The sequence below is a fragment of the Centroberyx gerrardi genome, chromosome 12 (assembly GCF_048128805.1).
Source record: "Centroberyx gerrardi isolate f3 chromosome 12, fCenGer3.hap1.cur.20231027, whole genome shotgun sequence".
NCBI classification, from domain to species: Eukaryota; Metazoa; Chordata; class Actinopteri; order Beryciformes; family Berycidae; genus Centroberyx; species Centroberyx gerrardi.
Window position 1 is genome coordinate 10,298,199 of NC_136008.1, and position 13,599 is coordinate 10,311,797.

Sequence of the window (13,599 nt, forward strand, 5' to 3'; positions counted from 1 at the left end):
CCAGGTAGGACGATAAAGTCACTATAAATTCACTACTGAATACCACACTATAAGTAACTATATTTTAGGAATAGGCTACTTTAGTGATTTTTCTTTAGGGAAGTAGGCTACCTGTAGTGGTGACTTACACAATATAGGCTACGCACTAAAACTCAGTGAACAACCATCCAGTGTGGTTGAAAATGATAAGGAAATTCTTATTATTATTGTATGTCACTCAGAAGAGATGACACTGTAGAAATTGGAGACTGGCTAAAACACAGACCTAGGCACTTTTGATTACTCGTTAAGTAGCCTAGTCAAGTTACAGGGAAAGATGTCTGAGAGGGAGTCTATGAGAGACTGAAACAATAACCTTTCTTTCGATTCTGCCTCTTTTCATTTTAATAGGCCTTTAAGTTCTGGTGAATCTGTTTTCTATGACGCTCAAGTCAAATGCAGCGTAAAATGTTTGCGCAAAGTGGCGTGTTCGGCATTACATTTCACGCCGTGAAATTGCAGCACCCTGATGCAACATGTCATGTGTTTTCAGATCCCGCTGGACTGGTTTTTGTTTTGTTGTCTTGTCAGGTCACTGACAACAACATGTTCAGTCAGCTGCGCAGAGACAAATGACGCACTGGGAGTTAATTTGGTTATTGGAGAAGCGGCACTTCCTTCATTTGCTGTTCACATAAACAATATTGCGGGCGAACATCGACAAAAAATTAAATTCAGAAGACTGCAGCTACATAAGGCTTATTGAGAAATGTATCCTTATAGGCTAAAATGAATATTGTTTGGATGGAGTTTCTCAGTGCAGTAGACAAAAAATCACATTAGCTCGAGCCCACATCCTTGAAACAAAGAAGTGAAAGCCACACCTCCACCTGTTATAGATAAGTAGTGAGCAAACTTTCATTTCAGATTGGTTTTGCAGTTTAAGGACCACACACATCATCTCTGCTCCTGGATATTCACAGCCATGAAAGGACTCCTAGCAATAACTGTGATCGCCCTGATTCATGGCAGTTATGGTAAATATGAGTTTTCTTCATAGCCTATATATCGTCATTCTCCGCAAAGCCCTCAAGTATTAATAAGCTTTTGGTTTAATCTTCATGTCTGATCTCTTTTACAAATATGCTCAGCAAACCCTGGTCCTGGCTTTTGAGCGCTTGTGTGTCTGTCTGCTTGCCTGTCTGTCTCTCTCTCTCTGTCTCTCTCTCTGTGTATGTGTGTGTGTGTGTGTGTGTGTGTGTGTGTTTACGTGTGTGTGTGTGTGTCTATCTTCTGTCTGTTTTTGTCTGTCCTCTTCTACAGAAACGTTTCATTTCCTTTTGTCACCATGTTGGGGCTTATTTCCCTGGTAGTTACTCAGAAATTGAAAGAGGAAACGTTGGGGGAATTTACAAGGGACTGAAGAGAGGAACAACTCATTAGCTGCACATAGAGAAGTGAAAAACAAAGTGCGCACTGTGTGTGTGTTGGTACAGTATGTTCGTCTGCAGTGACCAACAGAGGGCCTCCTGTTATCAGCAGCATCAGTGAAGTGGAGGAACCTGTTGTTGGTCATGCGGTCTTGTTTTACTGTTTGACTTTGGGAGATTGGGCAAATGTCCAGCTGGAGGCAGAGACAAAGGGCAGGAAAAGGGAGAGGTTGTTTTGAAAGTGTGGCTCAGCACAGCAGCCTAGATCCCCCAGTGCAAGTCAACAACTCTTTACTCTTGAGCCCCCCGCCTATTCATGTTGTGATCAATAACCTGATGCTTGCCCCCTCTCTCTCCATCTCTGTCCACCAGCCTCCCTGCTCCTCAAGGGGCCAAGCGAGCCTGTTTTGCAGGGCGACCTGGTCACCTTGGAGTGTCTGGTCTCAGATTCTGAGCTCAACACCAGCCTGGTCCACTTTGAGCGCTTCTCCAAAGTGAGTGTGGGAAACAAATGGCCAGGGGTGGGGAACGTGTGTGTGTGTGTTGATGCAGGATCCTTCTCTCCCCATTTCCCCCTAGACACAACACTGAAATTTCAGCACCACAAATAGCATAGTTCAAACAAATGGTGCAAACAGTCTAAAACAAATGCAGAACATTTTCTATTATTGTTACAATGGCTCGACAGACTGTCAATGAACAAGTGAAACCATTCCTGTCATTTTTAATAACTTTGCACAATCTAGATGCATATTTTTATCTGCACTGAGATTTTAATCCGATGTGTGTAGACCTGTAGCGAAGAAAGTGTGTGTTGTGGGAAAACTGGAAGGGTCATCTCAGTGCTGCATGTTTCTAACACGGCACAGTACCATGGTGGGGACGGTTACAAAACCTGTAATGCAAGTAATGCGATCCACTGGAATTCAGTAATGTAATATGAATCCTTGGTTACATTCGGATGACCGCCTCCTGATTTTTGCCTCCAAAATCCACAAAACATGCAGCAAAACAAACAATTTACTCCAATTTACAGGCTAGAAATTCGAAGTTGTTATCATCATCGTACACAACAATTATCCACCATTAATTCAAAATGTGTAAAATCACATTTTTTCTATAATCTCACAATCTTTATGCCCTTCGCTCCTTCAAACATGTTTCTGGGTTATCCAACAGGTACTGGAACAATCAAGCATCTGTGGTTCAAGCAATCAAGCATCTGATTACAGTTTTTTTCTTTCTTTTTTTTTTTTACAGCAACTACCATTTTTTGTAACATTACATTACATAATAATTTGTTAGTCTCTAACCCTGTGTAAGCACATAGAAATGAGGCTGCAGTTTGCACTAGTGTGTTTGGTCAAGCCACACAATGCTTTGCTTATCGAGTTAATGACATTTAGGAAGTCCAAAGTAGCGTGCCGACCAGGCCATCTCTGGAAAGTAATCATCTGTTATGGTTGTGTGCCTGCATGCATATCATAGGCTTCTTCTATTTGCAGATTAAATAAATGACTCTCCTCTCTCTCTCTCTCCCTCTCCCTCTCTCTCTTTTCTTTTTCTTTCTCTTTTCTCTTGTGTTTTTCTTTCTGTCTTTACTCTCTCTCTCTCTCTCTCTCTCTATGTTGTTCACTGTCTGCTCGTCTCTCTCTCTCTCCCACTCCCTCCCTCTCTCCCTCCACCAGTACCAAGGCTGGTACCGCATGCAGCCAGAAATGGGCTACTTCCGAAGCCGCTGTTTCTTCAGCGACGTCAGCGTGGAGCGGGACGAGCGCCGCGTCGTCCTGTCCATCCCCCACGCCACCAGCTACTCGGAGGGGCCCTACCGCTGTGTGTCAGACGCCGACAACGCCACTGCGCTAGACAACTCCTCCCAGCAGTTGACCTTCAAAGTGCATTGTGAGTGCAGGGGAAGATACGGGCAGACTGTGTAGGAGGCATCTGTGGAACAATGACTCAGTGACAATGCCTTTCTCTTCGTTAAATATAGAAAAAGTTAGATTTTGCATGTTGTCTGCGTCCTGCAGAATCCTCGTACCTAGAAGCTTTTTGGGGGATGTGAGGTTTCTGCCGGATCTGACAATAAACTAGATGAATATGTAACATGCAAACAGGGAACACAGTTTCTGAATTTCCCTTTCTGATAAGGAAGTTGGCTGCATGCCTATGCGTGCTGACATGCCCTTTCAAACTAAGAAGGAAGCATAAACCACCTGAAGGTACATAGGGAAAACAATCTAGGTGAGTAGACAGAACAGACAGATTCTGAAATCTTCCCCGTTGCAATTTTCCCCACATTTCCGACCAGCAGGAGGGAAAGCCAATCTCTTAGACATTGTGGACACAGCTTTCTTCACAGCGAGGGATAGAAAAACACATTAATAGTTAATAACAGAGGAGATAACAATACAATGCAACTGCACGAGGTACACAACAAGACAACTGCAAAAAGTACAGATTTGGTGCAAACACAATGTTCTCTATGATAGGTTGAATACAGTCATTTCAGATTATTTTTGCACCAGGACTGAACAAAAACGTACACACGCACCCCTTGCAGGACTCGAGTTTTAAACCACCGGTGTAGGAAACACAGTCGCATGAAATGGCGTCCATGGCGTAGCTAGTCAGATTATCCCTGTCCCCTATCTTCTCAGCGGCCATCAAATCGACCGTAATGCTGTTTGATAGGCTCCTCAGCCTCATGGGGGGAATCAATAAGAGCCAATGATTAGAATGGACAAAGGGAGAGAGTCAGAGAGAGAGGGAGAGAAGCCATGAGCCGGATGGACGTGGGCCATCTATTGAGATGGAAGAGAAAATGAGCCATTATTCACAACATTGCCTCGCTAAAGACTTCGATAAGATGAAGCCTATTATCATTATTATTGATTGCTTGGTAGAGTTTGTACCGCTGGGAGGCATTCATACTTGAGCCTATACACTCGAATGTACTTAAAGGTTCTGAGTGTTTACCAGCTGCTGTCGCCGCAAACATATGTGCAGTCACGTCCCAACTTCATGAAGAAGAGGTGCGCACGTACATAAGTCCCTTGTTTCATTAATGCCTGATCATGTTTCCTGTCTCCTGTGACCCCCGGACGTTTAGACATGGGCGAGCTGTCGGTGTACAGGGCGGGCTTCAGCTTCAGCCGCTACCTGGGCTCCACGCAGGACCTCAGGGTGCCACTGGGGGACGAGGTGGTGGTGGAGTGCTCCGCCAGCTCCTCAGAGAAGCCAGAGTACTTCTGGCAGAAAGAGGTGAGAAAGCCTCTGGAATTTGCATAGTGGCGGTGTCCTCATTATGCTTTTGGAGTCTCTCATTCTCTCCCTCCCCTCCTCTTCCGAAGCTCTCATCTTTTTATTTCTCCAGTTCCTTCCCCCTCTCTCTCTCTCTCTCCCTCGGCTCTTTATTTTGTTCTCTCTCTCTCCCCTCCTCTGTCCTTCACCCTGACTCTTCCTCTCTCCCTGTTTTTCTCAAGCCACTTGTCTTCCCTCAGCCTCCTTTCTTCCACCCCCTCCACAGAAGAGGTGCTCTGTATTCAAGTAGACGGTTGGCTTGGGCCCACCACTAGCTGGGGATAGCAGCTTGCCCACTTACAGAGGATTAATAGTTTAATGAGGTCTAGACAAGAGCCAGTCAACCTGAAAACAATTATGTGGATAGATTTGTAATGATTTTTTTAGTGTTTGGTTAACCGGCATTGAATTATTCAACTGAGCTCTTCCCAAAGCTAAAAAACCCTCACCCAAGGGAAATTAAGACCTCTCCATGTAAAATGCCAAAGTCGTAACAAGCATGTAGAACGACAAGTTGAGTGGTGAGATACACTGTACCCTTGTGGCGGGAGAGCGGTATTGCACCTTCAGAGCATCACCATCCTCATCATCATCATCTTCATCACCACCACCACAATCACCACCACCAGCCAACAGGTGTAGTGAAGTTATGCAACAATAAAGGTATCTTGGGAGAAGGGAGACATAATTGACAACTTTCCCCTTTTGTTATTCACCTTGATAAGTCGGCTTTGGGTTAATATGCTTGTCAAAGGGTCACTGCTAATCCGGTTTTAAGCGGGCTTACAAATCCAAATCCAATTCAGTGGACAATTTACACTGCTAATACAGTTTGTCCTTCATACAATCGTACATTGTCAGATGACATGTTTTTTTCATCATTACTTTTTCAATATGCAGCACCGTCTCTTTGATGAAGCAAAGTCTTCACAAGCATGAGGACTTTTTTGCATGTATGCGTGTACGTATGTGTGTGTGCATCTCTGTGTATAAGCCCTCTGTGCATATGTCAGGGATGGTAAAGGGGTAGAAAATGGGCCCATTTTGACAGACAGCCGCCACGGGCACATTGGCCCTCAGTAATGACAGCAGGACAGAGGCAGAAACGGGCCGCTGCTTTTGGAGCCAGTGGATTTGCATACAAAATGCTGCTTTGGCCAAACCTGGCCTTTATGGGAAATCCTCTTAATTCAGATCCATTCAAATTGAAATGGACTTTCTTGGCAGGAGCCGCGGCTCCCAGGAGCCAAATCATTTGCATGGTGTAATGTCTTTTTTTCCCCCCCCCCTCCTCCACGTTCGTTTGTTTTCCAATCCTTGTGTTTGGCCTATTATTTGTTTCCTCCCATGTCGGGCTCTATCTCATAATAGTGCTGCTATTTTTGTGTCAACAATTCATCCTGCTCCCTCGCCATCTCATTATGTGTTGTGTTAACAGTGTGTTGTTGCCGCACCATTCTTTGTGGATGATGGCGTTATCTGGGTTATTGACTTGTGTTGATGTGTGTTCATTCAATGGGATTACCGCTCAGGTAAATACACTTCATTTGGGACTTTGGAGACCACTCTCCGAGGACCAGACACCAGCAGATATTTCCCTTTCTCTCTCTGTCCCTCTGCCGTTGCCCGTCTCTCTTTCCTTCTCCCCGTCTCTTTCTTAGGGGCACGGTGGCGCAGTGTTAGCGCTGTCGCTTCACAGCAAGCTGTTGGCACTGGGGGCATGTTCCCCCCATGCCTTCGGTGCCTAGTGCCCAGGTGGGTTATCTAGTTAAAAAAAGGGCCTTTCTGTGTGGAGTTTGCATGTTCTCCCTGTGCTCACCTGAGGTTTCCTCCATATAGCACCGATAAGAACCCCCCACTAAAAACATGCAAGAAGATTGTCGCCCATCAATGAGCCAGGATGGGATAAATGCGGAGGACATATTTCACGGCGCCATTGGAAAGAAGCATGTGTCTGTGTGCAAGCCGCCGTGCGTGCATTGTGAAAAATGGTTGCTTGTGACAGTAATAAAGACGGGTTTGTCCGTCCTGTTTCCTGTTTTTTCCTGTCTCTCTGCCGTTGCCCGTCTCTCTTTCCTTCTCCCTGTCTCTTTCTGTTTTGCTTTCTCTCGCTCTGTGTTTCTGCCTCTTTCCTCTATCTCTCTCTTAGGGCCACAAACAACTCAGCCAATAAAAGAAATCTCCTACTTTCTGACCCCCTTTCATTCTCTCCTCATTCTCTCAATCTCTCTTCATGTCTGACTGTCTCTCTCTCTCTCTCTCTCTCTGTGTCACTCTGTCTCTTTCTACCCCCTATTTTCTCTATCCTCCATTTCTCCTGTGCTTTCAGCTAAGCACAATTTCTATTTGTAGGAGTTTGTCCATTCTCTTCGGGCCACAAACAACCCAGCCAATAAAATAATTATTCTACTTTCTGCCTCCTTTCTTTTTCACTCTCCTACTCTCTCTCTCTTACCCCCCATCTCTATGTGTTTCACTGTGTGTCTCTCTCTCTCTCTCTCTCTCTCTCTGTCTCTCTCTCTCTCTCTCTCTCTCTCTCTCTCTCCCGCAGGGTGGTGACTGGATCCTGCCTTCCTCTAAGCTGAAGTTGAAGAAGGTGAGCGCGCTGGATGGAGGACAGTACACTTGCGTGGCCCAGCATCCCAACGTGTCCTCGCTCAGCAAGAGACGCACCATCAGCATCACCGTGCTGCGTGGTAGGGACACACACACACACACACACACACACAATCACACACACACACATGTCAGCTCTCCACATCCCCCGCCCAGAAAAAACAGAACATCGTAATCAGCCAGTGGTTCCAGTTCCTCTTCATCCAGCCAATCCTGGACAAAGCACATTTACGTAACTGCAGTGCCGTCTGTGTCTTTTCAAATTTCTAATTCCTTACATGTGACTCCCAAATGCACCCAACACACTCTGTTGTTTTGGCTGCAATTCCACCATCTTGACCTGGTGCACTCCGTCTCATTTGCTTCTGTGTGGAGCATGAATAAGCCTTTAATGCCACAAATTTCCAAGGCACACCAATTTCTAGTTTAGGGTTGAGATTTAATGTAACTGCATATACAAATGATAAAAGAGTATAGGAAAAAAGAAATACTGTGCCACTGCGACAAAGAAAACCCAAAACCCACACATAAAAAATATCAAGGTGACAAAGAAGTCCCAAGTAAAACTTCCTCTGAAATGTCAAGTGAAAACTCATTAGATCATACTGGAGGAGATAGCACATTTCAAATGACTAATGGTCAAAGACAGAATTGCATTGACTTTGAAGACGTCACGATCAGAGGATGATTTCATTAGATATAAAAGAAGCTGATTTTTTCCTGGCCATTGATTGTCTTTTCTTTTGAGAGAAATGTCAAGGCAAACCCAAGTTCACTCCACATCGCACAGTCGAGAATTGCAGTTCTAGGGAAGTAAGAATCTAATAGGGATGGGCCATAAGGATGTGAAATTTACAGCAAATTTTGTGGGTTGCTGAGCTTGGAGTTTAACTAGTTTGTAGTCTGGTGAGCATATCAACATGAGAGAAATATCAGATTTTTCCTTTACAGTCCTTTACAGTATGGTCTCATTAAGAGTCAAATCACTTTCATACAGTAACAGAGACCTGGCTAAGGGCAATCAAGGATAGAAATAAACAAATGCACACTGGATTACATAACCTTGTACATGTTACACACATCATAAGCGGACATAATATGGTTTATTTAGATTAAGTGGCAGTAAGGAGTAATCTAACATCATAATGCATACATAATATAGTACATGATAATAGTAAATGGAAGTCTACAGATACCCATTATTTAGAAAAATGTTTGTCTCCTGGCTTTCATTTATAATATATACATAATATAGTGAAAGTCTACAGACATCCATTATTCAGAGGAATGTCTATGGGGCTCTACATAGAGAAACTGCAGTAAGTGACAGTTTTGTCAAACAAGAATGATTACTATCACATCTGCAGAATGATTACATCTTATCCCTAAACCCCAAATCTTTAGTGTCAAACTGAAATGGCAGAAAGAAATTAGTTTTCCTGTTTCACTTCTGATACATTGACTACTTGCTGTCTTTGTATAAGGCAGTATGGACAAACTCCCCTATATTTAGATGTTAGTGTATGGAGTGAGAGAATGTCTTGTGTCAATCTATATGAGTGAGAAACCTTCTTATGTCTCAGGAAAAGTCAAGATTGTATTCAAGTGGAGAACTAATTTCATTACAACATTATAGCTAATCCAATTTACGGCACTTCATCTGTCTTCATCATCTTTATCAGTGACCTGTGAGATGACTGCTCTGTGTTAATGCACAGCAGTTTTTAAACACTGTCCTCTCACCCAGTATGATTCATAAGCCTTATGATTGCAATCGTTGAAATTATACAACCTCTAAAAGTGCAATTAAGCCAATCATGATTGATGCATGTTATTTATGGTAAAGTTATCTTATTAGCGCCGCAATTGACTCATTGGTCACTGAGCTCTGCAGTGCCTCTAGTATCTGCTTGGAAGCACATGTACTAATTAAAAAGGTAATAACTTCTAGATACAGGAAATAGTATTTATTCACCCTTGAAGGTATGGTGAGCAAATATTGCAGGTCTCTGGTGTTGCTTAGAAGTTGCACCACAACAGCAGTACAAACCAGTAACCAACCTTGTTGCTACAACTCCAACTTCCTAGACGTCCTGCAACACCCAAGGAACTGGGTCAGGTTGGATAGACAAAGCAAGCGTTTGTTGCTACCGGCACAAGAAAACCTCATAATCTTAACTCAGTGTCTATATTGGCTTTACATGCAAAGTAGATTTCTGACTCTAGGGTCCATGAAATCCATTCACAACCCATTATATAGTTTGAAAAATTAATGGGCATGAAGAGGAACATCTGCCAGTTTTTCTTTATTTGTAAAAGGTGGACTGTTTGGAGATCAGCTCTGTGTATGACAGGGTAACTCTCTGAACTAAAGACAGACACTCCTTTCTTCCACAACCAAACAGCATGTTGCCTTTAGAAATTTTGCCTGGAGGGCGGAAGGGGATGTCATAATTTTGCTTATTTCCGATTCTGTGTGATGTGTACGTTTCCCTTCATGTCTGACTGATCCGTCCCACAGAGGATGCCCCCTGGTACGAGTCTAGCAATGGGCGTCTCATGTTGATGACCTCAGCGGCGGTCGTGGCTCTCCTGGTGCTCATCTTCTCCATGGGCGTCTTCCTGTGCCGCAAGGCCAAGCAGACCAAGACCAGCAAGGGACCCATGTAAGGCGGAACTGTTTGTGTGTTTGTGTTCCTCTTTCACAAGTGTTTGGTTTGCTCCTTACGTGTGATCTCCTTCTCACATTACACTACCAGTCAAAAGTTTGGACACACCTGATTGAATGTACTATGTTTTTTCATTATCTTCAATCCATTTGAAATTTGTTTTTTAGACAAATATAAATAGTGAAGTTGATGCCTGTGTATGAATTTCTTTCCAAAGTCTTTCCATCAAGGCAAAGGGCGGCTACTTTAAAGAATGTAAAATATAAGATAGTTTTGATTTGTTTAACACTTTTTTGGTCACTGCATAATTCCATTTGTGTTATTTCATAGTTTTGATGTCTTTAGTATTATTCTAAAATGTGAAAAATGTAAAAAAAAAAGTAATGAGTGTGTCCAAACTTTTGACTGGTAGTGTATGTTGGATAATATGCTGGATAATATGCGTATGTGTGTGTGTGTGTGTGTGTGTGTGTGTGTGTGTGTGTGTATGTGTGTGTGTGTGTTCATTTGATTATTTTTATAGTGCTTTATCCACTCTCACCTTCCTGTTTTCCCTAACTCAGCCCCAGTCTCTCCTTCTGCAGTTTCTCTATATATTATATGGCTATTGCTGCAATATTTCACTCTGACGCACGTGATAGAACCAAGGCCATTCTTTTTACAGTGTTTGTGTGTGTGTGTGTGTGTGTGTGTGTGCCTGTCTGTGTTTACCAGTGCTTGTGTGCCCCTTGGTCTGCATTTACTCATCCGTGTGTGCATTCTGTTATGTGCATATGTATGTGTTGTGTACCGTATACAGAGGACCCTTGTGTTTACAGAGGACCCTTGTGTGCGTGTGCAGACCATCTCCTGTTTACTATCATGTGTTTTCAAAGGCATAATCCACATTGAACATTACAGTCCGTCTCGGTGGGTCTGACCGACTTCACCCCATCCTTGATCTCCTTCATGACCCCTCCGCTCCCATGTGCTTCCACACGCTCACTGGCTGTGGGAAAAGCCTGGGCTAATAGCACCAGGTTTAATGCTGTGACTCCGAAAGTCTAAAAGAGGCTACAGCAATGATAATAACATTAGTGAAATTTCCATTAAATCCGCATGCCGACAGCATGTTAATGTGCACCGTGACCCCACGCGGCTTTGCTCATTAACCTCTTTTCCGTACGGGCCGAGAAACAGTCGTTTTCAAATGCCAGCGTTTCCGTTGGAGTCTGCTTCATACATGATTTCTGCGTGTTGGTGGTGTAGCAGAACCAATTAAATCTTTGGAAAGGTTTCTAGACATCTGTGCATTCGCGCTGCTCCGTGTTTTATGTGTGTGTGTACATAGGGAGACGGAGGGACAAACAGAGAAAAAGAGACTTTCATGTCAACGGGCAGCTTTGAGTCGATGGCTTGGTTCTAGTCTATAATTTCCTCACATATACTTTTCTGGTGCCCACTGGGAAGTCGATACACTGATAATCATGCTTCTCTGTCTTTCTCTCCCTCTCCCCAGTGACGATCGGTCCCAGAAGAAGCCCATCTACAAAGCCAGCGTGGAGTCCCTGCCCTCCACCTGCGGAGACAAACAACCTCTGGTCTGACTGTGCAGGCAGGCGGAGGGATGAGGTGGGAGGAGGAGAGCAGCGAGAGAGGAGGAAGATGGAGCGGGTGGCCAGAGCATGAGGGATGGCGTGGAGGGGATGCTAAAGAGGGAGGAGATGGCAAAGGGTTATGGATGGTTGCATTGGGGAGGGGGGGGGGGGGGGTGGAGGAGGGAGGGAAAGAGGGATATTGGGAAAGTGTGGGGAGAGTAAAATCGAAATCAGTAACGACCTGGGTGCAAAAAAAAGTGAACAGGACAAATGATTGCTTTACGGAGCTTGAGTCTGCTTTCCTCGTAGATGGAGGCTGCAGTATGTGTCTTGGACAAAAGCTGGGCAATTTTCTCTTCATTTATTCTGCAACTTACAAAATGGTGAAGCACAGTGTTAGCAAAAGTGTGAGGGATGAGACTTGTGTACTGTAAGAGCTGTAAAGAGTCCACAGGCAATTCTCTTGTAACCTTAAACAGTTAAAACACTCTTGAACAGCACTTTTACAACATTGGGCTTTAGAAATAGCGATGTCCTTTCTGACACAAACATAATTGCTTATCCCTCTATTATGAATGAGCCATTTGGCTGATAGTTTATGGTTTTATTTTATTGATTTGTTTCCCTTTTAACCTTTATTCCAGAGCAGAGCCTGCACCTTAAAAGTATCTGTGAGACGTTTATTATAATCTCTGTTTCCAATGACAGCTCTGAAGCACTTTGCACTCTACTATTTAAAGTACTGTATTTGGACTTCTGTGATATTAAATGGCTTTGAGAAAAAAACAATTTACTGTCCTCCTGTGTATTGCATTGATTTTGTTCCATTCTGGGAAGTACAGAGAAGTGGGGGAGTATCGACACTGTGGTGAAAGCAGGATGTGCGTGCTCGCTTGGTCGCACATCTCCTCTATCCAGTGCCATCCCAGGCTTGCTTCAGCTTGTTTACCACTCTCATCCGCCAGTCCACAAGGCCTTACTCTAAAGCAGTGACCTTTACCGAAACTACCCATGCCTCTGTATGCCCGTGTTTTTCACCGTCTGCCCGTAAGCACAAAAGACCTCTCAGTCAGTTGAGCTAACATACACAGAGATGCACTCACACACACATAAAGACTCACAGTGAGAGCGCATAATAGCCGGGTCAGATAACCTTGAAACTTTGCCCATTCTTTCTAAGTGCAGGCAAGGTTAGCCATTACTGGTTCTACTCTAATCTTCACTAGATTTAGTTTGTTCTAATTCTCTCCAAAATCCTCACCCGGGGCTACAACTTCATCTTTTTAATTTTCTCCTCTGTTGCCTTGTAACCCTTAACGCTGTGCCACAGCACCATCGCTTATTACCATAACCGTGCTCATAACGCTGAGAATTTCATTACGCTTGTCTGTTGAAGTTATGTTGGGTTTTATGTGGTTTTATTATCGGTGTGTGGTTGACCGTGGGCCGTCGTTAATAATGGGCGAAGCGGCGGTTTAACAATGACACTCCATTAACGGGTGCATGCGCCACGGAGCACAGCCAGGATAATGTTATTAAACTGATTATTCAAGCCCTCTGTATAGCTCGCTTCTGCTGCAGCCATCCTTCGTCGAGCGTTTTACAGACTCCTCGTGTCTCTTTTCCAACTCCACAAACTTCTGCTTACTTTGTGCCCTAGGTCAAACCCGGGAAATAAAGACAACCCATAGTGAGACACAAGCCAAAAAAAAAAAAACACTCTTCGCAGGAAAAAATCAAATTCTGTAAATTCGAAATGCCCTCCCTCATGTGAAATGCCAGTGAGCACCATTTTGTTTTGGTCTTTGAGTCAGTCATGGGTGAAAAGTTGTGTACAACCCCAGTGGACCTTGGACTTGGGGTTCAACAGGTTGGCCAGGAAAGACAAGGGTACGTGTCAGGCGTTTCCAGCGGCGAGGCCTGTCCCTGGGCTGCAAGGCTGTGGTTGGGAGGGAGAGGAGTGTAGTTTACAGTGACTTTCTGACCTTGGTAGTGCCTCATGGATAACCCACCGGACAACAACAG

At 44.1% G+C, this 13,599-nt stretch overlaps 1 protein-coding gene across 1 annotated transcript; it reads left to right on the plus strand.

Annotated features, from left to right (window-relative positions):
• Positions 1–857: 857 nt before the first annotated feature.
• On the plus strand, positions 858–12,363 carry LOC139918945 (uncharacterized). Its single transcript, XM_071908491.2, has 7 exons — positions 858–1,016; positions 1,782–1,903; positions 3,098–3,311; positions 4,522–4,673; positions 7,264–7,408; positions 9,850–9,994; positions 11,496–12,363. The coding sequence occupies exons 1-7, from the start codon at positions 965–967 to the stop codon at positions 11,581–11,583; spliced, it is 918 nt and encodes a 305-aa protein (XP_071764592.1). The 5' UTR covers positions 858–964; the 3' UTR covers positions 11,584–12,363.
• Positions 12,364–13,599: the final 1,236 nt, after the last annotated feature.